General features: G+C 40.7%; 1 protein-coding gene across 1 annotated transcript in view; it reads right to left on the reverse strand.

Annotated features, from left to right (window-relative positions):
* The window catches only part of SYCP2L (synaptonemal complex protein 2 like), a 118427-nt gene extending 94876 nt beyond the window's left edge, over positions 1-23551 (reverse strand). The window contains exons 1-9 of the mRNA XM_060614809.3: positions 23543-23551; positions 21438-21506; positions 19453-19590; positions 18955-19074; positions 15887-15991; positions 14840-14864; positions 2659-2744; positions 2454-2542; positions 268-302 (exon numbers count right to left, since the gene is read on the reverse strand). Coding sequence (XP_060470792.2) covers positions 268-302; positions 2454-2542; positions 2659-2744; positions 14840-14864; positions 15887-15991; positions 18955-19074; positions 19453-19590; positions 21438-21506; positions 23543-23551 — 676 coding nt within the window. The remainder of the gene's footprint in view (positions 1-267; positions 303-2453; positions 2543-2658; positions 2745-14839; positions 14865-15886; positions 15992-18954; positions 19075-19452; positions 19591-21437; positions 21507-23542) is intronic.
* Positions 23552-25649: the final 2098 nt, after the last annotated feature.

Genomic DNA, 25649 nt, shown 5'->3' on the forward strand with positions numbered 1-25649 from the left:
GAACTCTGATTCTACATAAAAAAGACTAAGTAAATGTAGCAAAATGAAAATCTGACTTAGATTGGTTGGTTGGTGAATAAATGAGTATTCGTGAATTATTCTTTATGGCTTTCAGCATGGTAAAACTTTCACAATAAATTACAAATACAATGCTAATTCTTATTTTCAACTTGACCAAAATTTATTATCCACAGTTCCAAGATGCTCATAAAGCCCAAGTGGCCAATATGTAATACTCTAACATTTAAAATTCTGAACACTTCTTACCACCCACAGTCAAGATTGTCCTTGCAAGGTCTTTCCTGAAACATTTAAATAAATTAACATTTTACTGAAGTGAATGAACATACATAAAACTTTACTATTTTGACATTAACATTTAAAATCAAGATGTAGATTTTTGAAATTATTTCAAATTCAGCATCAAAATTTCTGAAATGTCAAGAATACATTTTTATGGAAACACAGTTTATATATTGACTTAAATGCACTTTTTAAAAGAAGCTAGAGTTGTTATAGATTCTGAGCTTCTATTCCTCCTTCTGTGAAATGAATTCAATTGGATGATGTCTGAAGATTTACCAAATGCTAAGAGTCTACAATTTTATAATCACCTCATCAACGTGTGAGGATATATTTCTTATATAATCTGTTTAAAAAATATAGTTGACACCTGGAAAAAATGGTACAGCAAGTACTAAATCTTTCTAATGTGTTTTTTTTTTTAACATTTATTTTTGAGACAGAGAGAGACAGAACATGAATGGGGGAGGGTCAGAGAGAGGGAGACACAGAATCTGAAACAGGCTCCAGGCTCTGAGCCATCAGCACAGAGCCTGATGCGGGGCTTGAACTCACGAACCGCAAGATCATGACCTGAGCCGAAGTCGGACACTCAACCGACTGAGCCACCCAGGTGCCCCATCTAATGAGCTTTTAAAAACGGACAAATGGAGAGGGGCACCTGGGTGGCTCAGTCGGTTAAGTGTCCGACTCTTGATTTCAGCTCAGGTGGTAATCTCAGCTTGGGAGTTTGAGCCCCACCTCGGGCTCAGAGCTGACAGCCTGAAGCTTGGTTGTGATTCCCTGCCTCTCTCTCCTCTCTCTCAAAAATAGAGAAGCATTAAAAAACTGACAAATGTATCCCCTTTATTAGATGTAATAGGGTTAACTGGTTGAATTATAATAGACCCCCATATCTTATCTTCCTTTAACAATTTCAGTTAATTAAATATTAACAAATATGATGTGGATCTTTCTTATCTGAATTACACCCGTTTTAAATAGACTGGCCAAGAAATCTTTTAGTTCAGTTTCTCATAAACAGATCGATTAAAAAGAAAATTAAAAAGAGGCCTTAAGATAGGACCACTGCTTTGTGCTTGCAGCCTTTATATTTGACCTGAAGTCCAGAGCATTCCAGACTCTCTAGCACGCACAAACAATACGGCGGGACCATAGGATTAGTTTGAAAACTTAGGAGAAAAGGATCAGGTCAGCTGTTCTCCAAATCTAAATATATCGCTGAGAATAGTGATTAAACGAATGTAGTTGAATTTTTTTTTTTTTTTTTTTTTTTTTTAGGAAATAGTAGATACCCTGCAACCTGCATGCACTAGTTAACGGACAAACGTGATAGAGGTGGGCTCATGGTCACCGATAACCTCATTTGGGCCTACAATATGGCAAACTTCGTTGCCCTTCATCTCACCAGTCACGGCTGCATGTCACAGGAATGAGTGTGTGCCGCACGAGGTCAGTGATGCTGGTCAGTAGTGGTTAGCACGGTCACGGATACAGGTTCACATTTTCGAATAGGGTACTGGTTTTGCCCTTTCCACAGCCACACAGTACAACCTTACCCCCAAATGTCAATGTCCCAAGAACTACAGAATTGTAACAGAGTCAAAAAAATTAAGAATCCATTGATTTTTTTCATTGTTGAAAAACAATACAAATCCCACGCTTTACTGGCGTAGCTCAAAGTTGGTAGCCTTTGAGCATTTGCTCTTTACCAGATAATAGGCTCATCACTTCCAATGGATTGCCTGATTCGACCTGTATAAAAACAGTCAGTCAAGGCTCCACTTTGCAGGTGAGCAAACAAAGGGGGCAAAACCAGGATTCGAAGCCCCGCAGTCTGGCTCCAGAGTCTGTACCCTGAACACGTGAGTCACTAATTCACATTCACAGTGGGGAAAAAATGGTCTATACCCCAAGAAAGCACTTCAGCTCACAAACCTGATAGACATATTACTAAAAAAGAAAAGCCTAGCAAAGTCCAGTCCTCCTTCACTACTTAGCATAGTGCCTGATATAGGGTAGGTGCACAAAGCATTTACTGAAAAGAAGCAATGAAGTCGTCAAGTCTAAGGAGAACAAAGGTTGAGGTAGTACAATCCAGAGAGGTTTTGCCCTTCCGTCATTCCATCATCAAGTACAACCCCACTTACATAAGACGACATGGGCCTTCCAACAAGGGGAGCTGTTTTCTCTCTTCCCGAGGCACAGCATGCAAAATGGAGTTCAAAGTCTTCAGAGCCTGTTTGGAGTTGGAGAAAGTATTCACGGGAAGACACAAACATGGAGAGCTGGGCACAACCTTCTCTAAGGTCTCTAGAGCAACGGTTAACAACTGATTTGTTACTCGCAACTCACCTCCTGTTGAATCAAATGACTTACAGTCTTTTCTGTCACCAGAAATCCTAAGGTAAATATGAAGGAACTCAGCATCTGAATTTTTCCTGAAATCACAATTTTAAAAGAATCAAACTGACGCTAAGACAAATAAGGAGACTCCCACACGACAGGAAGAGGCAAAGACTGGAAAAGCCGTGAGGGCAGTAAACATGTTAGGAATTAAAACAGCCTGGGCAATAAAACCTGGACAAAACGCACTGGCATCGCATAGACTCTCATTCAGCAAAACAGGAGCATCCACGAAGTGTGACTGTGTGGGATTATCCTATCTCAAGCAAAGCTACTTTTTTTGGTCCAGACTGAGGGACAAATATACAAGGAGAAGCTCCTTGTACAGAAAACAACAGTTTTCTGTTGTTGCTTACGTTTGTGCATTTTAAAAAAATAGATATGTGTAATATCTTATTCAAACAGAAGGTTTTTAATAAAATGTTGGCCTCTATGAAATAGCATAATCATAGAAATTTCAACAGCTATTTATGTCAGTACATAGTAAAAGGAGTATGTGGTTATCCTTCATGCTTATTAAACTAGATTTGCGATTTCATTTATGCACATTAAGATATAAAATGATGGTGGTAGTTTACAAGCTTCTGATAAGTGCAAAAATTTATGGTAAGGTGATAGCATTACTTTGATAGGTTCGAACGTGCAATTTTGATGTATGTATTATCATAGGTAATATACTCAACCCCCATATAATTCATGAAACTATAGGAACCCAAACCAGAAAATAGAGAAGAGATTCCTCTTTCATCAAAAAAACAAAAAAACAAAAAAACAAAAAAAAACCCACAAAAACCAAAAAACAAACAAACAAAAACAAAAACCAGGGGTGTCTGGGTGGCTCAGTTGGTTGAGCAGTTGAGCGTCCGACTTCGGCTCGGCTCAGGTGGTGATCTCACAGTTTGTGGGTTCGAGCTCCGCGTCAGGCTCTATGCTGACAGCTGAGAGCCTGAAACTGTCATAGATTCTGTCTGTCTCTCTCTGCCCTTCCCCAGCTCGCTCATGCACTTGCCCGCTCTCGCGCGTGCTCTCTCTCTCAAAAATTAAAAAAAAAAAAAAAAAAAGCCAGATGGATACTGCTAGATGATCTTTGGGAACCAGAAATTTCGCTAATGGCTGAGCCAACAACTTGCCTGCCAGCTTAAAACTTGAGATTTCAGATGGACAGCAGGGATCCTAAAGACCTTTATGTACCAGGTTAATTAGCAAATACCAGATGTCAATCTTTTCCTTTAAATAGTAAAGAGAAACTGACAAATGCAGCACTACAAAAAAGGAAGGAGGGGGCACTGCCATCAGGTAGCAGAAGAGGGACTTTCAAAAAAGTGCTTACTTCAGCAAACAAAAATTTAGGAAGCATCTTGTCACAAAAAACTTCAAAGCGCAGGAAAGAGAGGCCCCACCCTCAAAGAGCCAGCATAATAAATAACCTGGCCTGAGACACAACAGTGTGAAAAGCACCTGGGGGGAGGGGACTATATGTTGAAGAGACTTACTTACTAATCTCAGAATGTGTGGTAGAGGGGCAGGTATCTTTAGGAAATTTCTCCAAGAATAAAAATGCCGGTGGGCACCATTTCTCTCCCCACTCCCAGCTTACACAGCTGGACACGTATGGGAGCCAGCAGCGACCCTCTCAATCTTGCTAGCACCCCATGCCCCACCCCCAAAGCTCCCTTACAGACCTGCTCCATCCAACCCGCCTGCCTCAGCAGCCATCCCTACAAAGTGGGTCCTGCCCCGACACCAGGCAGGCAGCCCTGGTAGGGACCAGCACCACTCCAAAGTGTGTACTGCCCTGGGGAGAAGAGGAGATAATCTCGCACACCAGTTCACCCCCGTTTCCAGCAGCTAAACTGTTCAGCTGGTCACGCAGAAAGAAAGCCCTGCCATTAGGTGTGCCTGCAGCAAGGACACTGATTGCAGATACCTAGTCTGACTGTCAGCCCATCCACCAATAAAAGCCCTGTGAGCCACATGGGGAGAAAGCCCAGTCATCTGATAGACCCACACAGAGAGGCTAATTGCCGACAGCTAGCCTGACCGCTGATCCTGCCGATCTAGGAGCCCAGCGGCCTTGCACAGGCCCCTTATCACGGCATGGACCAAACCCTGCCCAGTGTGCCCACGGTAGGCAAAATGGGTCGTTGCCACTGACCGGGCTACAAGCAAACACAGCTAGACACAATAGTAACTCAGCCCATCACTCGTAGGGTTGTCTAGGAGACACCCCTGGATTGTTTGGTTCTGATGACCAAGGGACACAGCCCTACAGGGAACCACTGAACCTCTTCTACACAAAGCAACTACTTTCGTCAGGAGGAGATGTAGCGGTCTTCCCTAACACATAGAAACAGATGAAATGAGTCAGTATTCCAAATGAAAGAACAGGACAAAAATCACAACACAAGAGCTGGAAGAAACAGATAAGCACTAAAGAATTCTAAGCAATGGTCACAAAGATACTCACTGGACTTGAGAGAAGAGTGGATGAACTCAGGGAGAAGGTCAGCAAAAGACAGAAAATATAAAACAGTCAGAGATGAAGGATCCAGTGACTGGAAAAACAAAACAAGATTTAAAAAAACCACTCGAAGGAATCAGCAGCATATTAGAGGAGACAAGAGAACAGCTCATGGATCTGGAAAACAAGGTAATGGAAAAGAGCCAAGCTGAACAGCAAAAAGTAAAAAAAAAAAAAAAAAAGAAAATAGGTAAGGGAACTCATCAAGCGTAGTAGCAGTCACATTATTGGGATCTCAGAAGGAGAGAAGAAAGGGGCAGAAAACTTATTTGAAGAAATAAATGGAAAGTTCCCTAAACTGGGGAAGAAAACCGACATCTAGATCCAGGAAGCACAGGAAACTCCTAACAAGATGAACTCAAGGAGGTCTACACCAAGACACATAATAACTAAAAATAGCAAAAATAAGAATTCGGAAAGCAGTAAAGGAAAACAACTACATACAAGGGAAACCACATGAGGCTATCAGCTTATTTTTTTTTAGCAGAAACTTTGTGGGCCAGCAGGGAAAGGGATGATACATTCAAAGTGATGATATGAAAAAGAAATTATAACCAAGAATACTCTACCTCGCAATGTTATCATTCAGAATAGAAAAGGGGTTTCCTAGACCAACAAAAGCTAAATGTGTTCATCACCCCTAAACCAGCCTTACAAGAATTACAGGGAATTATTTTAGTGGAAAAGAAAGGCTAGAACTAAAAGCAAATTACAACAGGAAAAAAGTCACAGGTAAAAACAGACCTTTTATTAAGGTAGTATATTCATCACTTATAAAGCCAGCATGGAAGTTCACACACAGAAGTAATAAAGTTTGTCATATCTCAAAAAACAGTCAAGGATATGCAAGACAAAAATATGACATCATACACATAAAACAGGGGTGGGGGAGTAAAAATTTAGTGCTTTAGAATGCATTCAAACTTAAGTGACTGTCAACTTAATAAAGACTGCTATACACACAAAATGACATAAACCTAATGGTAAACAGAAATCAAAAACCTCTAACAGATACACTTGGGTTCCTTTCTCTTTTTTATGTATGGGTAACTCTAGAGAAAGCCTTCAAACTACAAGGAAAGAAGCCAGAAGAAACAGAGCTACCAAAACAACCCGAAAACAACGAACAAAATGCCAACACATCCCTCTCAAATTACATTAAATGTAAATGGACTATTTCCATCACGGAGAAGATGGCAGAGTAACAGAACCCTAAGGCGACCTCATCCCACAGTACAACTTGATCATACTCAACAGCATAGATAATCCAGAAAACCACCCAAAGACTGGCACAACAAACACCATAAGTAAAAGGTATAGAAGAGGCCTTACTGAAGAGGGTGGGAAGGGCAAAGAGGCAGTGGGAAACAAAACAGATCACAGCCATCCACATTGGGGCGGGGGGCCGGAAGTAGAGAGGAGAGAGAAACATACTGTCTCGCTAGGGATCCCACACCAGGAAGACAAGTCCCCATAACAACTGGCTTTGGGAGCAAAGGGGATAAATTTTGTGAGCCTTACGACCAGTGGGACTTAAAGCCTGGAGTTATAAAAACCAGTGGACTCTGTTCTGAGAGAGCCTGGAAGGCCCTAGAAAGCTGAGTCTCCACCCTTAAGGAGACAGTACAAACAGTCCGTGGAGTTATAGCATAAAAGTAGCAGTTTGAAAAACTCCTGAGAAATATGGGAAAGAGTAGTTTATTTATTTTGGAGCATGTCCTGGAATGGCAGGGGTTGATGAGGGTCTCTCCAGGCATAAAGGAGCTGGAAGGCACCATCTTCCTCCTCCACTCCCACACCTCCCCCCCCCCAGAATAAACACACAGCTACCTGAAGGAACCAGCACAGCACCAGCATTCACTACCTAACTTGTTTACACCACACCCTGTCCCCTGCCAGGCTTGCCTCAGTCCCAATGTTGCAGGTCCCCTCCCACAAAAGATTGGCACAAATCTTGCCAACACCATGACTCCCAACCTAAATGTTTTGTGGGGCCTTGGTCCTGGTGGTGGTGGTGGGGAGCCCGGCAGAAGCTGGAGGCACATCTTGTTGAAATTGCACACCCTGCCCACTTTGCACACTTTATGGATCTGTCCAGGCCACCCAGGTCCCAGCAGCAGCCGCTAGTCTCATTTCATAAGTAATTTGGCACACACCTGGTTAAAACTGCAGGACCCATCCTGGCGGGGTACAAAACACCACCCACAACAGACAAAGAGAGCCTCTGCAGATAACTGTACCGAAGGAAAAAGTAGACAGGACACAACAGCAGGCCACACACAACACATACAGTGACAATCCCTGAAGCATCAGGTTCTGGTAAACAGGGGACACTGCACTGCAAGGCAATACAGGACCTTTTCTTCACAAGGCCATTACTTTCAAGATCAGAAGACATAGCGGACTTTCCTAACACAGAGAAACAGACACAGAATTGGACAAAATGAGGGGACCAAGGAATGTTCCAAATGAAAGAACAGGAAAAACCACAGCAAGAGACATAAGCAAAATGAATATAAATAATATGCCTGATAGAGAATTTAAAGTCGCCATCATAAAGATACCCCATGCACTTAAGAATGGAGGACATCAGGGAGGCCCTTAACAAAGAGATAAAGAACCAATCAGAGATGAACACAATAAATGAAATTGAAAATACACTAGATGGAAAAAACAGCAGGCTAGAGAAAGGAGGGGAGTGAATTAGTGAGCTGGAGGACAGAGCAATGGAGAGTAGTCAAGCAGAGCAGGTGAGAAAGTTATGCAAAATGAGAATAGACAGATTGAGGGAACTCATCAACTCCATCAAACATTAACATTCATATTATAGGAATCCCAGAAGAAGAAGAGAGGAAAGGGGGCAGAAAACCTATTTGAAGAAACAATAGCTGAAAATTTCCCCAATCTGGGGCAGGAAACAGATCCAGATCCAGGAGGCACAGAGAGCTCCCAAGAAAATTAACCCGAGGAGATTTATACCAAGACCTATAATAATCAAAATGGCAAAAAAAAAAAAAAAAAAAAAAAAAAGTAATGATCAAGAGAATTTTTAAAGCAACAAGTGAAAACAGTTACATATTTAAAAAAAAAAAACAACCCATAAGGCTATAAGCTGATCTTTCAGCAGAAATTTTGCAGGCCAGAAAAGAGTGGTAGGATATATTCAAAGTGCTGAAGGATAAAATTTGCAGCCAACAATACTCTACCCAGCAAGGCTAGCATTCAGAATAGAATGAGAGATAAAGAGTTTGCCCAAACAAAAGTTAAGGAGTTAATGACCACTAAATCTTCCCTACAAGAAATGATAAAGGGGACTCTGAATAGAAAGCAACAACTAGGAGTAATAAAAGGAGGAAACAGAAAAACAGTAAAAATAAGTGTATCTGTAAAAATCAGTCAAGGGACTTACAAAATAAAAGGATGTAAAGTAGGACTCATATCTAAAACATGGATTGCAGGAAGAGGAATAAAGAATGGGTTCAAAATTGAGCAACCATCAACTTAAAATAGACCACTATATGACAAAGATGTTATACACAAAATTAATGGAACCCACAAGTCAAAAGCTAGAAATAGATAGATTCCTTTCTCTTTATTTTGGCCTAAGTGTATCACTAAAGAAAGCCAACTAATTGTGAGAACAGAAGAAAGGAACACAGGAAAACTACAAAAAACACCATAAAGCAAGCAACAAAATGGCAATAAATACATACCTATCAATTACTTCGAATGTAAATGGACAACACACTCCAATGAAAAGGCACAGGGTGATAGAATGGAAAAAAAGACAAAAACAAAAACAACAAGACCCATCTATATGCGGTCTACAAGAGACTCATTTCAGACCTAAAGACACCTGCAGATTGAAAGTGAGGGGATGGAGAAACATTTATCATGCAAATGGATGTGAAAAGAAAGCCAGGGTGCCGATACTTGTATAGGAAAAGATAGACTTTAAAATAAAGACTATAACAAGAGACAAAGAAGGACACCTTATAATCTTGTCTCCTTGTTGGATGGTCTCCTTTATAACAATTGTAAATATTTATATATTCAACATAGAAGCACCCAAATACATAAAGCAATCCATAGAAAACATAAAAGAATCAATAGTAATGCAATAGTAGGGGACTTAATGCCCCACTTACATCAATGGACAGATCATCAAAACAGAAAATTAACAAGGAAAGAGTAGCTTTGAATGACACTTTGAATTAACAAGGAAAGAGTAGCTTTAAGATGGACTTAACGGATATATATATTCAGAATATTCGGTCCTAAAACGGAATACACATTCTTTTCAAGTACACATGGAACATACTCCAGAATAGATCACATATTAGGCCACAAAACAACAAATACAAAAGAGACTGAAATCATACCATACATCTTTTCTGAACACAACACTATGAAACTAGAAATCAGCCACAAAAAAATCTGGAAAGAGAATACATGGAAGTTAAATAATGTGCTACTCAACAATGAATGGGTCAATAAATTAAAGAAGAAATAAAAGACAAAGGAAAGTGAAAACAATGGTCCAAAATCTTTGGGATGCAGCAAAAGCTCTTCTAAGAGGGAAGTTTCTAGCAATACAGGCCTACCTCAAGAAGAATCTCAAACAAATGACAGAGCTAGGGGAAAATAAAAACACCAAGAACCAGTAGAAGGAAGGAAATAGTAAAGATCAGAGCAGAAATAAAACAAACTGAAACAAACCAAAACAAACAAATAAAAAAAACCAATAGAACAGATTGAAACCAGGATCTCGTTCTTCGAAAAGAACAAAATTGATAAATCTCTAGCTAGACTCATCCAAATAAATGAAAAGGACCTAAATAAAATCACAAATGAAAGAATACCACAAAAATACAAATTATTATAAGAAATTATGGAAAATAATATGCCAACAAATTGAACTACCTGGAAGAAATGGATCGATTCCTAGAAACATAACTTTCCAAAACTGAATCAGGAAGAAATAGAAAACTTAACAGATTACCAGCAAGGAAATTGAATCAGTGATCAAACAATTACCAACAAACAAAATTCCAGGCCCGGATGGCCTCACAGGGGAATCTACCAAGCATTTAAGGGATAGTTAATACCTATTCTTCTCAAACTATTCCAAAAATTAGAAGAGGAAGGAAAACTTCCAAATTCATCCCCAGAGGTCAACATTACCCTGACACCAAAACCAGACAATGATAAACAAACAAAAAGGTGAACTACAGGCCAGTAGCACTGATGAACACAGACACAAAAATCTTCAAAATACTAGCAAACAGAATCCAAGGATACTTAAAAAAAAAAAAAATCATTCACCCTGATCAAGTAAGATTTATTCCTGGGATACACTGATCCCACTCAATGGGGAAAACTGAGAGCTTTTTCCCTAAAAGTCAGAAACAAGACAAGGATGTCCACTCTCACCACTTTTATTCAACATAGTATTGGAAGTCCTAGCCACAGCAATCAGACAGCATAAAGAAATAAAAGGCATCCAGACTGGTAAGGAAGAACTAAAACTCTATTTGCAGATGACATGATGCTATCTATATATTGGAAAACCCCCTAAAGACTCCGCCAAAAAACTAGAATGGATAAATGAATTCAGTAAAGTCACAGGATACAAAAGTCAGCATACAGAAATACATTGCATTTCTATATACTCATAATGAGGTGACAAAAAGGAAGAAAACAATCCCGTCGACAATTGTACCAAAAAAAAATTGGTTAAGTTTATTCCTAAGAGGTAAAAGACCTGTACTCTGAACACCAACGAAAAAAATTGAAGATGACACAAATGAAAAGATAGTCCATGTTCATGGATTGGAAGAACATGTTTTAAATGTCCATAGTATCCAAAGCTATCTAAACATTTAATGCAATCCCTATCAAAATATCTACAGCATTTCTCACAGAACTAGAACAATCTTAAAATGTGTAGGTAACCACAGAAGACCCCAAATAGCTAAAGCAATCTTGAAAAAGGAAAAGCTGGATGTATCACAATCCCAGTTTTCAAGTTATACTACAAAGCTGTAGTAAACAAATCAGTATGGTACTGGCACAAAAATAGACCTATAGATCAACAGAATAGAAAACATAGAAACAAATCCATGATTATAAAGTTATTTAATCTTTAACGAAGGAGATAAGAATATGCAATGGGAAAAAGACAGTCTAGTAACAAATGGTATTGGGGAAACTGGACAGCCATATGCAAAAGAATGAAACTAGACCACTTTCACCATATACAAAAATAAACTCAATGGCCTCAAGACCTAAATGTGAGACCTGAAACCATTAAAACCCTAGAAGAGAGCACAGGTGGTAAGGTCTCTGATGTCAGCCATAACATTTTTCTAAACAGATCTTCTGAGGCAAGGGAAATAAAAGCAAAAATAAACTGCTGGGACTTCCATCAGAATAAAAAGGTTCTGCACAGTGAAGGAAACAACCAATGAAACTATAAGACAACCTACTGAATGGGAGAAGACACTTGTAAATGACCTATCCCCAACAAGGGTTAGTGTCTAAAATATATGGAGAATTTGAACACCAAAGAAATGATTCAATTAAAAAAGTAGGAAGACATGAACAGACATTTCTCCTAAGACAACATACAGATGGCCAACCGACACATTAAAAGACGCTCAACATCACTCATTAGGGAAATGCAAATCAGCACCATAATACACTATCACCTCACACCCGTCAGAATGGCTAAACTTAGCACAAAACAAGTGTTGGTAAGGATGTGGAGAAAAAGGAACTCTCTTGCCCTATTGGTGAATACAGACTGGTATAGCCACTGTGGAACATAGTATGGAGATTCCTCAAAAAATTAAAAATAGAACTACCCTATGATCCAGTAATCACACTACCTAGGTATTTACCCAAAGAATCCAAAAAACCCACTAATTTGAAAGGATATATACACCCCTATGTTTACAGTAGCATTATTTACAATAACCACTTAATAGAAATAGCCTGTGTCCATCAATAGATAAATGGATAAAGACATGGCATATATACAGTGGAATATTACTCAGCCATAAGAAAGAAGTCTTACCATTTGCAACAACATGGATGGATCTACAGAGCATAATGCTAAGCAAAATAAGTCAGAGAAAGACAGACAAATACCCGATGACCTCACTCATATGTGGAATTTAAGAAACAAACAAGGGAGGAAAAGACAAACCCAGATAATGAACTGGTAACTGTAAGAACAAGCAGATGGATACCAGAGAGGAGGTGGGTGGGGGAATGGGTGAAATAAGTGGAGTAGGGGCACACTTATCATGATGAACATTAAGTCACGTATAAAATTGTTGAATCACTATATTGTACTAATCTATTGAAACTAATACGTTAACTATACTGGAATTACTTTTTTAAAAAAATTTTTTTAGCATTTATTTATTATTGAAAGACAGAGTCAGAGCATGAACAGGGGAGGGGCAGAGGGAGAGGGAGACACAGAATCCGAAGCAGGCTCCAGGCTCTGAGCTGTCAGCACAGAGCCTGACGTGGGGCTCCAACTCACAAACCGCGAGATCATGACCTGAGCCAAAGTCGGATGCTCAACCAACTGAGCCACCCAGGCGCCCCTGGAATTACTTTTTTAATAAACGGCAGAAAGAAACTGGAAATCAGAAAACATATTAGAAAAAATGAATTTGTAAATTTTCAGGCTAAAAAAAAAAAATCAATATACAGAAAATTGTTCCTATACACTAATAATGAACTAGAAGAAAACACAAATTGAGAAAACAATCCTATTTATAATTTCCATTTTTTTAAATACCTAGGAATTAATTTAACTAAGGCGATAGACCTGTACTCTGAAAACTAAGACATAAATGAAAAAAACTGAAGACACAAATAAGTAGAAAGATATAATTGAAAAAATATTGTTAAAATGTTCATACTATGCAAAGTGATCTAAAACTTCAATGCAATTCCTATCAAAATACCAGTGGTATTTTTCACAGAACTAGAAAAAAAAGTCTTAAAATTTGTATGGGACCAAAGAAAGACCCCAAACAGCCAAAGCAATCTTGAGAAAGAAGAACAAAGATGGAGGCATCATGCTTCCAGGTTTCAAACTATATCACAAAGCTACAGTAATCAAAGCTGTGTGATACAAGCACAAGAAATAGATACATAGAGCAATGGAACAGAAGAGAAAACGCAGGATAAACCCATGCTTATCTAGTCAATCTACACCCAAGGAGGCAAGAATATCCAATGTGGATGTTCCTGGGGATGTGGAGAGAAGGGAACCCTTGTGTATGATTGGTGAAAATGTAAATTGGTGAAACCACTGTGGAAAACAGTATGAAGATTCCTCAAAAAAAAAAAACAACCTAAAAACAGGAATACCGTATGGTCCAGTAATTTCACTACTAGGTCTTTACTCAAAAAAAAAAAAAAAAAAAAAATTAGAACACTAATTTGAAAAGATACACGCACCTCTATGTTTATAGCAGGATTATTTATAAGAGCCAAGATCAGGAAGCAACTCAAGTGTCCAACAGTAGATGAATGGATAAAAATGGTATGATACACACTATGGAATATTACTCATCTAAAAAGGAGATCTTGCCATTTACAACAACATGGATGGATCTAGAGCATATTATGCTAAGTGAAATAAGTCAGAGAAAGACAAGTACTGTAGGATTTCACTTCTATGTGGAATCTAAAAAACAAACAAACAAATGAAGAAACAAACAAGCAAAAAGACTCAAGTACAAAGAATAAACGGGTGGTCGCCAGAAGGGAGGGGAGTTGGGAAGGCAAAGTGGGGAGGCAGACAAAATAAAGGGGATTGAGAGTTACAAACTCCCAGTTACAAGTGACAGAGTGTCACAAGCACAGCTTTGTAAAAGTGCTGACAACACTAATTCCATCTCTGGCCTCCATCTTGTCCACATCTACACCATGACCTCACTCAAGGCTACGAGTTGCATGCCCTGAGGAGATTGTCTTTCTCTGACCTTCCCTGAAGTGGCGCACAGAAGACCCCACTTCAGATAACCACCCTGTGACCACACCACCATGCCCCTCACCCTATAGAAGCTGGGGATTAAGGTCCGGCCTTGGCGGATAATAGCCACATAGCTCAGCGATCTTTTGTCCGCCCAGTCCCCCCTGGTAAGTTACTCTGAATAAAACTGTGTAAACAGGATGGAGTGGTTTGCTTTGTTTTTTGGTCTTAGAGTACCTTCTCGGTCTGGAGGAGATCCTCAATAATATTACAATAATGGTGTAGGACGCCAGAGCAACTATACTCATCACAGAGAGCATCAAATAAGGTACGTGACTGTCAAATCACTATGTTGTACACCTGAAATTATGTCAGCTGTATTTCTATTAAAAGTAGGTATTTAAAATATTTAAAACTAAATAAAAGGCAGAGACATACTTTACAACAAAATCTCTGCATTGCAATATGGCTACCATTAGATGGTCAATACATCCATGTACTTAAACTTATTGTACTTTTATATGTCATTTAGGCAAATATTTACTTACTGTATGCCAGAATATTTTACTAATGAAAGATAGTCAATCAGTGGCAAATAATATACTTACCTTTACTACTACTTCTGGAAATAACCTAGTAAAAAAAGAAAAGGCTTATATTATGTTTCAGAAGCATTATCAACTATAACTTTAATCCATTAATGCCGATATTTCTCTAACAGGCAGGACTTGACTTTAAATACAGTAGAAAAAAGTTTAGGGGCGCCTGGATGGCTCAGTTGGTTAAGTGTCTGACTCTTGATTTCGGCTCAGGTTATGATCTCAAGGTTCATGAGCCCAAGCCCTGCATCAGGGTCTCCGCTGTCAGTGCAGAGCCTGCTTCCGATCGTCTGTCACCTCCCTCTCCCTCTGCCCCTCCCCCACTTGTGTGCTCGCACTCTCTCAAAATAAATAAACTTAAAAGTTTAGAGAAATCCGGGGCCCCTGGGTGGCGGAGTCAGTTAAATGTCTGACTATAGCTCAGGTCATGATCTCATGGTTACCGAGTTCGAGCCCCACATCAGGCTTTGGGCCGTGGAGCCTGCTTCGGATTCTCTCTCTCTCTCTGCCCCTCTCCTCCCCTGTTCTCTCTCTCTCTCTCTCTCTCTCTCAGAAAATGAATACAACATTAAAAAATTTTTTAAAAAGTTTAGAGAAATCCTATTTGACCTTCAGGCACTATTAAAATCAGCATATCATCCTTAAACAGGTGAATAATGTATATATGAAAATAAATCATTTTTCTTCCATAGCATTGGTTAGTTTCTATTTCATATAATATTTTATTTTTTTATTGTTTATTTTTGAGACAGAGAAAGACAGAGCATGAAGGGGGGAGGGTCAGAGACGGGAGACACAGAGTCGGAAGCAGGCTGTCAGCACAGAGCCCGACCAGGGGCTCAAACTCATGGAGGGTGAGATTGTGACCTGAGCTGAAGTTGGATGCTTAACCAACTGAGCCACCCAGGTGCCCCAATTTCATATAATATTCTAAATACTAAATAGGAGTCTTGGTAAAACCCACATCTAAGAAAACACAAGTTTTATAAATAACTTGAAGATTCCTGCAAATTACCAATGGTATCTGTTCAGTGATGAATCCACCCCCATCCTTACCAAGGCTGTGTCAAAGAAGTCTTCTATCACATTAATCAGGGATGGGTCAGACACTGGATCTGCCACGGTCAGAAATTCTATTGTTCTTTCAAACCAGGAAACCATGTACACAAGAGAAGAAACACAGTTTCAACCGTCTAAGACTCAAACTTCTATGCCTTATTCAATACCGTCTCATAATTCCAGTAAAAACTAGAGCAAAATAGTTTAAGACTTTTCTAGGACATTTTGATTCGACCTGGCTCTAAGACCTCCGTCTAGAACTCTCCAGAATGAAGACCTATTGTTACAGTGTTGCGCTAAGAAGCTCTCAGATACCAGCCAGAGTTGGAGATTTGGCCAAGAGGGATGCCAGGAAGTCATATATGGGGGCTAGTGATTAAAGATTAAGAGATAAATGAGCCTCCCCACACAGGAGCAATTCTGGTCTTGAAAACTGTAGAAAACATACTATCAAAGGAGGTGCAGAATTCGGAACGTGCTAGAGAAGTACGTTCATACAGTAACTATGCCTCAAGCCTTTCTTTTGCCAAAAGCGTCCAGCCAATTGGAGATTTGTTTTTCTACAGGAACGTATATGCAAGTTCATATTAAGCTGCTAGGATTGGTAGGATTTAAGATAAACTCCTACAACATTGATTCAAAAAAGTGAAGGCCATCTTTGGACCACTTTTTTTTTTTTTTTTTTTTTTTGCTTAGAAAAAAAAACAACAACAAAATCCTGTGGGCATAGTTTGAAATCCTCAACTGAACATGGAATAGGAGGAGTTTGTGATCAAAAACGCTTACAGGAGTGAGGCCTTGGAAACTTCGTCCACTTGGCAGCCAAGAACCCAAAGCACCCCCAGCTGGGGACCATGGACATAGCAATCAGGTCCCAACCTTGACCGCACATTAGGAAAACCTGGGAGGCTTTGAAACGCCCTGATGCCTGGGACCCCTCACAGACCCCGGAATTCAGAATTGCTGGTGGTGGGACACAGACAGTGCTCGTTAAAGCTTTCCAGGTGATTCTAACGTACAGCCAGGTTGGAGGGCCACTGCTGTGCTCCCAGCGATGCTCCTTTTATCTCACATCAAGCAAAGATTTGCATTAAACTGAATCATCCATCTGCTGGGGCAAACTTTTCTCTGATAGCCTGAAAAATGTCCCTCTATACAATGAAATTCACCGCTAATGCCACATTTCCCCCTTTCTATATTCATAGGCAGAATTTTATGCTTTTAAGTACCTTTTTGTCACCACTTCACTTACCAACCCAAATCGTATCCCCCTCCCAAGCCCACAAAATACACTGAATATAGGTAAAGAGATGTGAAGGAAACGCCACAGTATTTGATTGAGACTTGCTACCAGAAGTCACTCTCTGGACCCATTATGTGCCATGATCATACATGGTCTAACAGATTCCCCAGTTGCCCCCACAGCTGTGTGATTACCAGAAACACAAGACAAAAATGGTTATTTACAGAGGTAATAGCTAGTATTCATTATGCACACGGTATAGAACAAGTTGCTTAATCCTCCTGGATCCTAGGGTACAGGACTAAACATGTTCCTTTCCATGGGAAATTCTTATTCTAGAGAAATAACTTCCCGGTATATTTTGTGCTGACCTGCAAACATAATTGGCTTTAGAAGTACAGAATCTAGTATCCCAGCCCCTTTGATAATACCAATGCATTTTCCTTGACCAACACCTACATGAAACAAAACATGCTTTAGAATGTGTCTAAGTTACGGTTCAGAAATTTCCATCACCAATTAGAAATTTCCATATTCCACTGGAATTCAGATTTCAAAAACTCCAGTGGAGACTTATTTGATTGGACTCTTTAAATCTTGGAAGGGTATTTTAAAACCTAAGTAGGAAATTCAGGTTGGGGTAGATCTTAACTCATCCCCCTGCCTCCCCTCCACCGCCCACCCCCCCCCAAAAAAAAAACCCATCGGCCCGTGGTTCCAAGTTACCCGTGGGACATCCTGCTCCATTTCCTTTCAAGTTTTACCTCCTTTTCCCCATTTCCTGTTATCTGCACTGGTAAGTGTAGGAGGGAATTAGGTAGCACTACATGCAAAATGAAATATATACAATGTGCCTAAGCATAATCCTTAGATCTACCCCCCCCCCCCCAAGCGCTTTTAAAGTCCCTGAGAGGAGTTAAGGAAAGCCTGGTCTTTACTTGGTCTCCACCAAGAGATCTTTATTCCCTCCCACAGAGAGAATTTACAGTAAAGAAAAAAACAAAAAACAAAAAACAGAGCAATCTCCCTGAGCCAATCTGGCTTTAATAAACTTCAGGTACTAGAGTCCGGGGGGTGGGAGAAAAAAAAAAAAACCAAAGATTTTAGAGCCAGCCAGATCACCCTCTTGCCCCTCTACCTTCCCTTACCTCCTCACCAACAAATCAAACACCTAACAGCTGCAGAATCTCATCTCATAAAACAAGGGAGAGGCACCAAGAGATTTCCTAGTCTGTGTTGCTTCCAGCAACATAATAATATAAAGGCACTCATAATAGTACCCGCTGGTTAACCCCTAAGAACCAGGATAAAATTTCACAACTGCAGGACTTAGAACGAACAAAAAAATGTGTTTGCTCTTTGTGTTTTCAGACTCAACAGAGATCTCTGAAGTTGGAAAAGTGGGCTATGGCGAGGGGAAGTATTTGATCCTTTATCCGGGTCCAATGTGGTCACTAATTCTATTAAAATAGTTATAGAGCCTTTGGTGGGGGGTTGGGGGGGATGGAGAATAGCTTAGTCCCTGCTCATCCTGTATTTCCAAGTTCAGTTCACCAATTTAAACATGTTATTACAGCAACTGGCTTGTCAAGGGGAGTAGAGAGTACGACCGACTCATTCCTGCACACTCCCCAAGTGCCCTGCCCAGCACATACATCAGGAAGCCTATGCAGACTTTTTGATGGATACAGGCAGTACGCACATCATTATCAATTTCGGCTCAAATTTGATTTCAAAGGAACAGAAAACACCAAACTAGATAACGGGTTTCACACCAATTTAAATTACCCAAAGCCACACAAGATCAAAACAGGACACTTATCTTTGGGATCAGTCCCTGCTGAATTAGCAAAGGCTCATCTTCTTTGACCCCATCAATGCAGAATCGCTGAATACATTTCAGCAACAGCGAAACATACTGAAATTCATTTTTATCCAGTTCCTGGGTATTAGACCACACAAAGATAAAGCCTTACAATGCAAGTTAAGGGAACAGATCCTAAGCGTTCTCATCACAAGGCGATTTTTAAATTTTACTTAAGTTATCTCGCCACCCAACGTGGGGCTAGAACTGACAACCCCTTTTCTGACTGAGCCAGCCAGGTGCCCCTCATCACAAGGAAATTTAATCTTATTTTGTATCTACAGGAGATGACGGATGTTACATGCATTATAAAATGATTACCACAACAAGCCTAGTCATTGTACCATACAGCTTAGACTTACATAATGTTCGTCAATTATAGCTCAATGGGGGGGGGGGGGGAAGACTTACAAATAACTACACATTGTTGTTCCACCCACAAAACAACTTACTTGCCTTAGTTATTGACCTGTGAAGATGGTAGAATACAAGATGATTGTATTTTTGAGGACTGTGGCTTGCTCTCTCTTGAAAATAGTCTTTTATTTTCTGAAATCCTTTATCATGGAAGGCATCAATAATAAGCGATTGAAGCTGGAAAGTTGACAGTTTGCAAATTATTTCCTCCCCCAAGAACATTTCATAGCAACATTTCTAGCATTATCAATAGTAATTCAGTGTGAAAATTAGAGGGCAAATATAGATCGTTCTTTCTTGAACAGTAAATCATTGAGCCAATGGTTGAGTTTGCCGGTTTAAGATAGCAGTTTGCAAAATGTGGTTCCCGGACCACCAGCAGCATGGGCTTCACCTGGGGACTTACTAGTAATCAGAAACTCTAGGGTAGAAGCCTTCATGCATGCTAACTCTGAGAGCCACTGACTTAAGGAGAATTATACTTAAGTACAGGTATCTGCAGAAGAGACTTTATCCTCAGTCATGTTAGAAATTCTAAAACACTAAAAAATTCAAACCTATTAAAAGCAACATAAATGATCAGAATACAAGAAAATGAACTCAACAATTACAGATGGAAGTCGACTAAGGATGCAAATTGTCATAATGAATGCAATTCTTCTTCTGCCTGAACATTAGGAAGATATACTTCTAAATACGTATATTTGAAGAGACACTTCCTTAAATGTCTGTACTATAAAGATATGATTTTTTCATTCAGTTCAGTCCAATCCTACATGCTAAATTACCAATATACAAGATCATTTTAATTTTTTTTAATGTTTATTTTTGAGAGAGAGATAGAGTATAAGCAGGGGAGGAGCAGAGAGAGGGAGACACAGAATCTGAAGCAGGCTCCAGGCTCTGAGCCATCAGCACAGAGCCCAACGCGGGGCTCGAACCCACAAACTGTGAGATCGTGACCTGAGCCAAAGCCAGACGCTTAACCGACTGAGCCACCCAGGTGCCCCTACAATATTATTTTAGTAAGGAAGCAGTTTAGTGCATACGGCCCCAAATTCCACTTATTCTCACTACTGACAAATGGAAAGCTAGCATTTGAAATTAAACGTGCCAACAGCACATTTACAAGTGAACCTTTTTGTGCCAGCTGTGTTGAGTGTTCTGCAGATGTTCCCATTTAATCCTTACCACCACCCGGCGAGAACAGATTCCTTATCTGGGGGTAGCAGCAAGGCTGGGAGAGTTTAAGAACTTGCATGAGATCACTCAGCTGAGATTTACAGTCAGATTCTCGGACTCAGAAACTTAGACTTCTGCCGGCTTAAAACTCCACCTGGCTTCTCTGTGCTCAGTATAAATCCAAACCCTTTGCCTTGGTCTCTAGGGCTCTGCATGATTTGGTAGGTCAACTTTTCTCTTTTTTTAATTTGTCAACTTCTGCCTGACTTCCCTATTAAGAAGTCCTAAAAAAATAAAATTGTGCCTTGCCTCAGGGCCTTTGCACAAGAAGCCTGGACCACTCCCCCCACCACTTTCTACCTGGCTGGCTCCTTATCCTCTAATCTCATCTTTCCAGATCACCTTTTTTAGTCCTATCTTTCGGGACTTTATCTCAAGTAAGGCAAGTGTCTCTCTCCACTCTCAATTCTCCATGATGATACTCTCTTCCTTTTCTTCCTACTCCTTCCCTTTGGTCGGTAACCTGTTTCTTTGGCTTTCTGCCAGGCTGTAAGCTCCCTGCGGACAGGAATTGTTTGTTTTGTTCAATACCGTCTACCTAGACTAGTACCTGGCCCAAGATAGATTAGACTAAGATATTGGTAGGACAGTGGAAAGCTTGGTGATAAACTGAATGTGGAAGATGAGGGAAGGAGAAGGAGCAAGGTTTCTCTGCCTCTTGAGCTTGAGCTTGGCTTGAGCAACTGGAGAAACCGATTACGGGGACAGCCCGGCAAACACCGAACTAGAAAGAGCACGCCTGCACACCCTCCCCCACCCGCGGAAAGAAGCTTGATCTTTACGTAGAAAGCATCCGGGGCAATTCTGCTCCCATCTTCTTCCTGAAGGGACTGCAAAGGATCATCCTCTTCCTGTGTGCAATAAAAATATTGTTTAAAAAAATGTTTCAAAGAAATGTATTTTCAAGTTTCCATAAAATACTTTTATTTTTAAATGTTTTTATTTCTTTGGGGGGGGGGGACAGGAGAGACAGAATGTAAGTGGGGAAGAGGGAGAGGGAGACACAGAATCTGAAGCAGGCTCCAAGCTGTCAGCACAGAACCTGACCCAGGGGGCTTGAACTTCTGAACTAGGAGATAATGACCTGAGCCAAAGTCCCCTGCTGGCAGCTTAACTGAGTCACCCACCCCACACCCCTATAAGAGGCTCTTAAATACTGAGAATAGAGGGTTGTGGGAGGGGAGTGGGGGAATGGGGAAAATGGGTGATAGGCATTAAGGAGGGCACTTGTGAGAAGCACTGGGCACTGTATGTAAGTGATGAATCACTGGGTTCTACTCCTGAAACCAACACTACATTGTATGTTAACTTTAAAGGACTTTAAAAAATAAAAGAAACGAAGCTTCATGTTGTCATCCTGAACAAAAACTTTGTTCCCCATGCCATTGATGACGGGTCTAAAGTAAATTACTACTTAAAAATAATCTCTCCAATCTTCCTTAGTACCGTCTATGACACATACAGACTATCACAAGAAACAAAACAAACATCGTTGGAATAAGCAGTCACACAAAATAAGCAAATTAGAGTGACAACGATGAAACAGAAGGCTTCGGATTAATGAACTATTTGTAGAATGAGAGTTCGTAAATAAAGGTTTGGAAAGTGGGTTTCAAGCCCAACCAGGAGTTTAAGCTTTAGGTTTCTGACTTGCACGAATTTTAAGTCTTCCTCTAGGACTTTTACCGCAACTCCAAGGATCAAATATCAACCACCACCGCAAGAGAATTCACCAAACATAGAGGATTGTTACACTTCTCTTCAAGGGCAATCCCGGTCTACCACCTTGGTTTTCACCGCACGTTGTGCTACATTACATAACAGCATCTCCTCTGCTCACCGCATCCCAACAATTAATTAAAAGTACAATACACAAAAAAACATCTTTTAATGTCTTCTAAAGAGGTTTTTTAATTATTTTAAATTTTTTAATGTTTTCTTTTGAGAGACAGAGCGGGAGGAGGGGAGGGGCAGAGAGAGAGAGACAGAGACAGAGAGAGACAGAATCCGAAGCAGGCTCCAGGCTCTGAGCTGTCAGCACAGAGCCCGACCTGGGGCTCGAACTCACGAACCGTGACAGAGATTATGATGTGAGAAGTCCAACGCTTAACGGACTGAGCCCCAGGCGCCCTTAAAGAGGTTTTGGTTTTTTTTTTTAAAGTATAGCTTGGGCGCGCAGTCCTACTTCTATATGGACTTGACCAAACTCCTTGAAGGTCAGCATACTTTGCAATATTATCATTATTTATAGATATGAAAAACTGGGTAAATTCAAAGTCCCAAATCCAGACTTGTTTATTTTTTTCACCAACAGTGTATTCGGTGAAACGAACGTTGAGAGGTAGGAACGCGGGAGGGACCAATCCACCCCCAAGTCCGGGGCCGCGGGCGTCTTAGGGACCTCTATCTACAGTTCAGGTAGCCTGAAGTCCCAGCGCTTGGGACCATAAGTCTGGGGCCCACATGGGTGAAGGTCACTGCATGGTCTACGCAGCAAGAGGGGAAATGGGCTGGGAAAACATCCAGGGCAAATTGAGAAGAGCCATCTCATTGCCTTCCAAACATTAATCCTCTAGTCTCCCCTTCACTGGGCAAAGGACCAGAGGTTTCTATCCTGCCCGGCCGCCTCACTGAAAGCTCCCAATAAACTGCCAAGCAAACCTAAGGAGGTTAAAACGCTCAAGCCAGCCCGCACCTCCAGGCTATCTCCCCGGCGTCCAGCTCGTTTCCCGGCGGCGTCCGGGGTGTTAGCCGGTGCCGCGTCTCTGGGCGACCACGCCAGCCTCTGCAACCCCAGCCCGACCGAGCGTGCGTCCTTGCGCCCGCCTGGAACCGCGGAAAGGGCGCGGGGACCACAGGGGGCCCGGGCCCGCCCACGGTCACTCACCGCCAGCATCCCGAGGCTCCCGGCCCGTGGCGCGCCTCGCAGCTGCGCCGCCTTCAGCCCCCTCCTGCGGTTCTTCAACCCGAAGCCAGGGCGGGCTGGGCAGCGCTGCGGTGAGGACCCGCGCAGCCCCGCCGCGTTTGGATTCCAATCCTCGCGGGGAACGCTAATCAAAGAACACGCACCTGAAATTCACCAACATCGTTACTTGCGAGAAACTAGCAATCGTCAGGCCACCTGCGCGCGCGCGCACACACCTTAAAGCGTTTGTTCAGATGATGCGAACAACGTCCTGTACGCATTCTTTATTGGCGAAATTCTAAACTGCTGGATTTCCCCTTTGCGAAAAGGGTTTCCTCTCCACCTTCAGCGGCTGGTTGGGCTGTCTTTGGTCCATTGATACTGATACGGACTAAAGGTGGCCTTTCCCCACTGGAAGCTGATTTGCGCCTGCAATGGTGACAATTTTCCTGATATCACAAAAGGTGTTATGCCTTTTTGAACACGACGGTGTAGTCGGTCAAAAACAAAACGAAACAAAACCAAAAAAGGCAAACAAATGTTTTCATCCAGTCTGCTTGTTTTCTATCTACTTGCTTTAAGGAGACAAGAGTGTATACCAACGGCCAGGTTTCAGCCACTAGGTAGCCTAGCCTGTTTGCGTGAACACCCTGGCAAAAGGAAGTTGGACTTGGCGTTTTCTTAAAAAAAAAAAACGAACAAACGACCCCTCAGATCCAAACGTTCCTCGCGTAAAAATCTATTTGTGTTTTAATTACAAGCTATGAATATTTCGTGCCACGACATTTACAGAAGATACTTTTTTGCATCCAAGCAAGACCTGATAGAACCGGAACCTGTGTCAAAGCCCGGTCTGTCCATGCGGTGCGTTCAAAGTGATACTTATTTCAGAGATCTTGATAGCTGTTCCCTGACAAACAGGATGTAAATATAGTTACACTAATTTACCGATTTTAATCTAAGCCTAGCAAATGCAAAGTCTTCTTCCTTTGCTTTTGAATTAGTGGGCTTTTACTCTACCAAAATTGTAATCAAGGAAGAGCCAGCTGTGACAATAAAGTGTTCTGAACCAATAAAAATACGAATGCAGTAAAAAAAAAAAAAAAAAAAGAAATTCAAGGATGGTAACGAACAATAACCAAAATACAGTTTAAATGCATTTTATTTTAGAGAATAAAATAAGAATATGATAAACAACATAATAAAATTAGTTTTCTTAACATTAGGCAAAATCGTTATAATCAATCATTTACAGAACTTGAGGGGGGGAATATTCATCCTTCCAAACTACATGGTTGTTGCGGAATTTTCAGGAGAAATGTGACACAATACAATAGACAACACGACTACTTATTTATTTTTATATTTTCACTTTGACTAACTTCTTTTGCTAACCTATTTTATTTACAGAGACATAATTTTAGAGCAACTTGAAATATACGCTTTACTTTTTCTCAAACTATGATGGAGACTCTATGACATTTCTTTGGACACCAGAATCCATTTAGAAAAAAAGCATGTGATTTGTTGATTTGACTTTAACGTTAAAAATCATATTTGTTTGTATTTTTGAAGGGTAAAGACTCTCCAGGAACATTCTAAGATTAGAGAGACAAGAACAATTCTAAAAAATGTTTACAGTAAGACCTGGAATTAACTTCTATGTAGTCTCAGAGGTGATTTTAAATTAGTTTGTTTTTTTTTTAAGGTTTATTTATTTTTGAGAGAGAGACAGAGCGTGAGCTGGGGAGGGGCAGAGAGAGAGGGAGACACAGAATCCGAAGCAGGCTCCAGGCTCTGACCCATCAGCACAGAGCCCCACGCGGGGCTCGAAATCACGAGCTGTGAGATCATGACCTGAGCCGAAGTCAGACGCTTAACCGACTGAGCCACCCAGGAGCCCCTAAGTTAGTCTTGAAGCTATGTTTAAATATTTTAAAGTATACATATCTTAACCTATCACAATTAACGGACTATTTGTAAAAGAAAAGTATGAATAACCTTAACGTTTGGAAGACAAACGACATAAAACGCAACTGAATGCCAAGAGTGGTCAGACTTTTGGCAGTAGGTTAATATGATGAAAACC

This window comes from Panthera onca, chromosome B2, assembly GCF_046562875.1.
Source record: "Panthera onca isolate mPanOnc1 chromosome B2, mPanOnc1 haplotype 2, whole genome shotgun sequence".
Lineage (NCBI taxonomy): Eukaryota > Metazoa > Chordata > Mammalia > Carnivora > Felidae > Panthera > Panthera onca.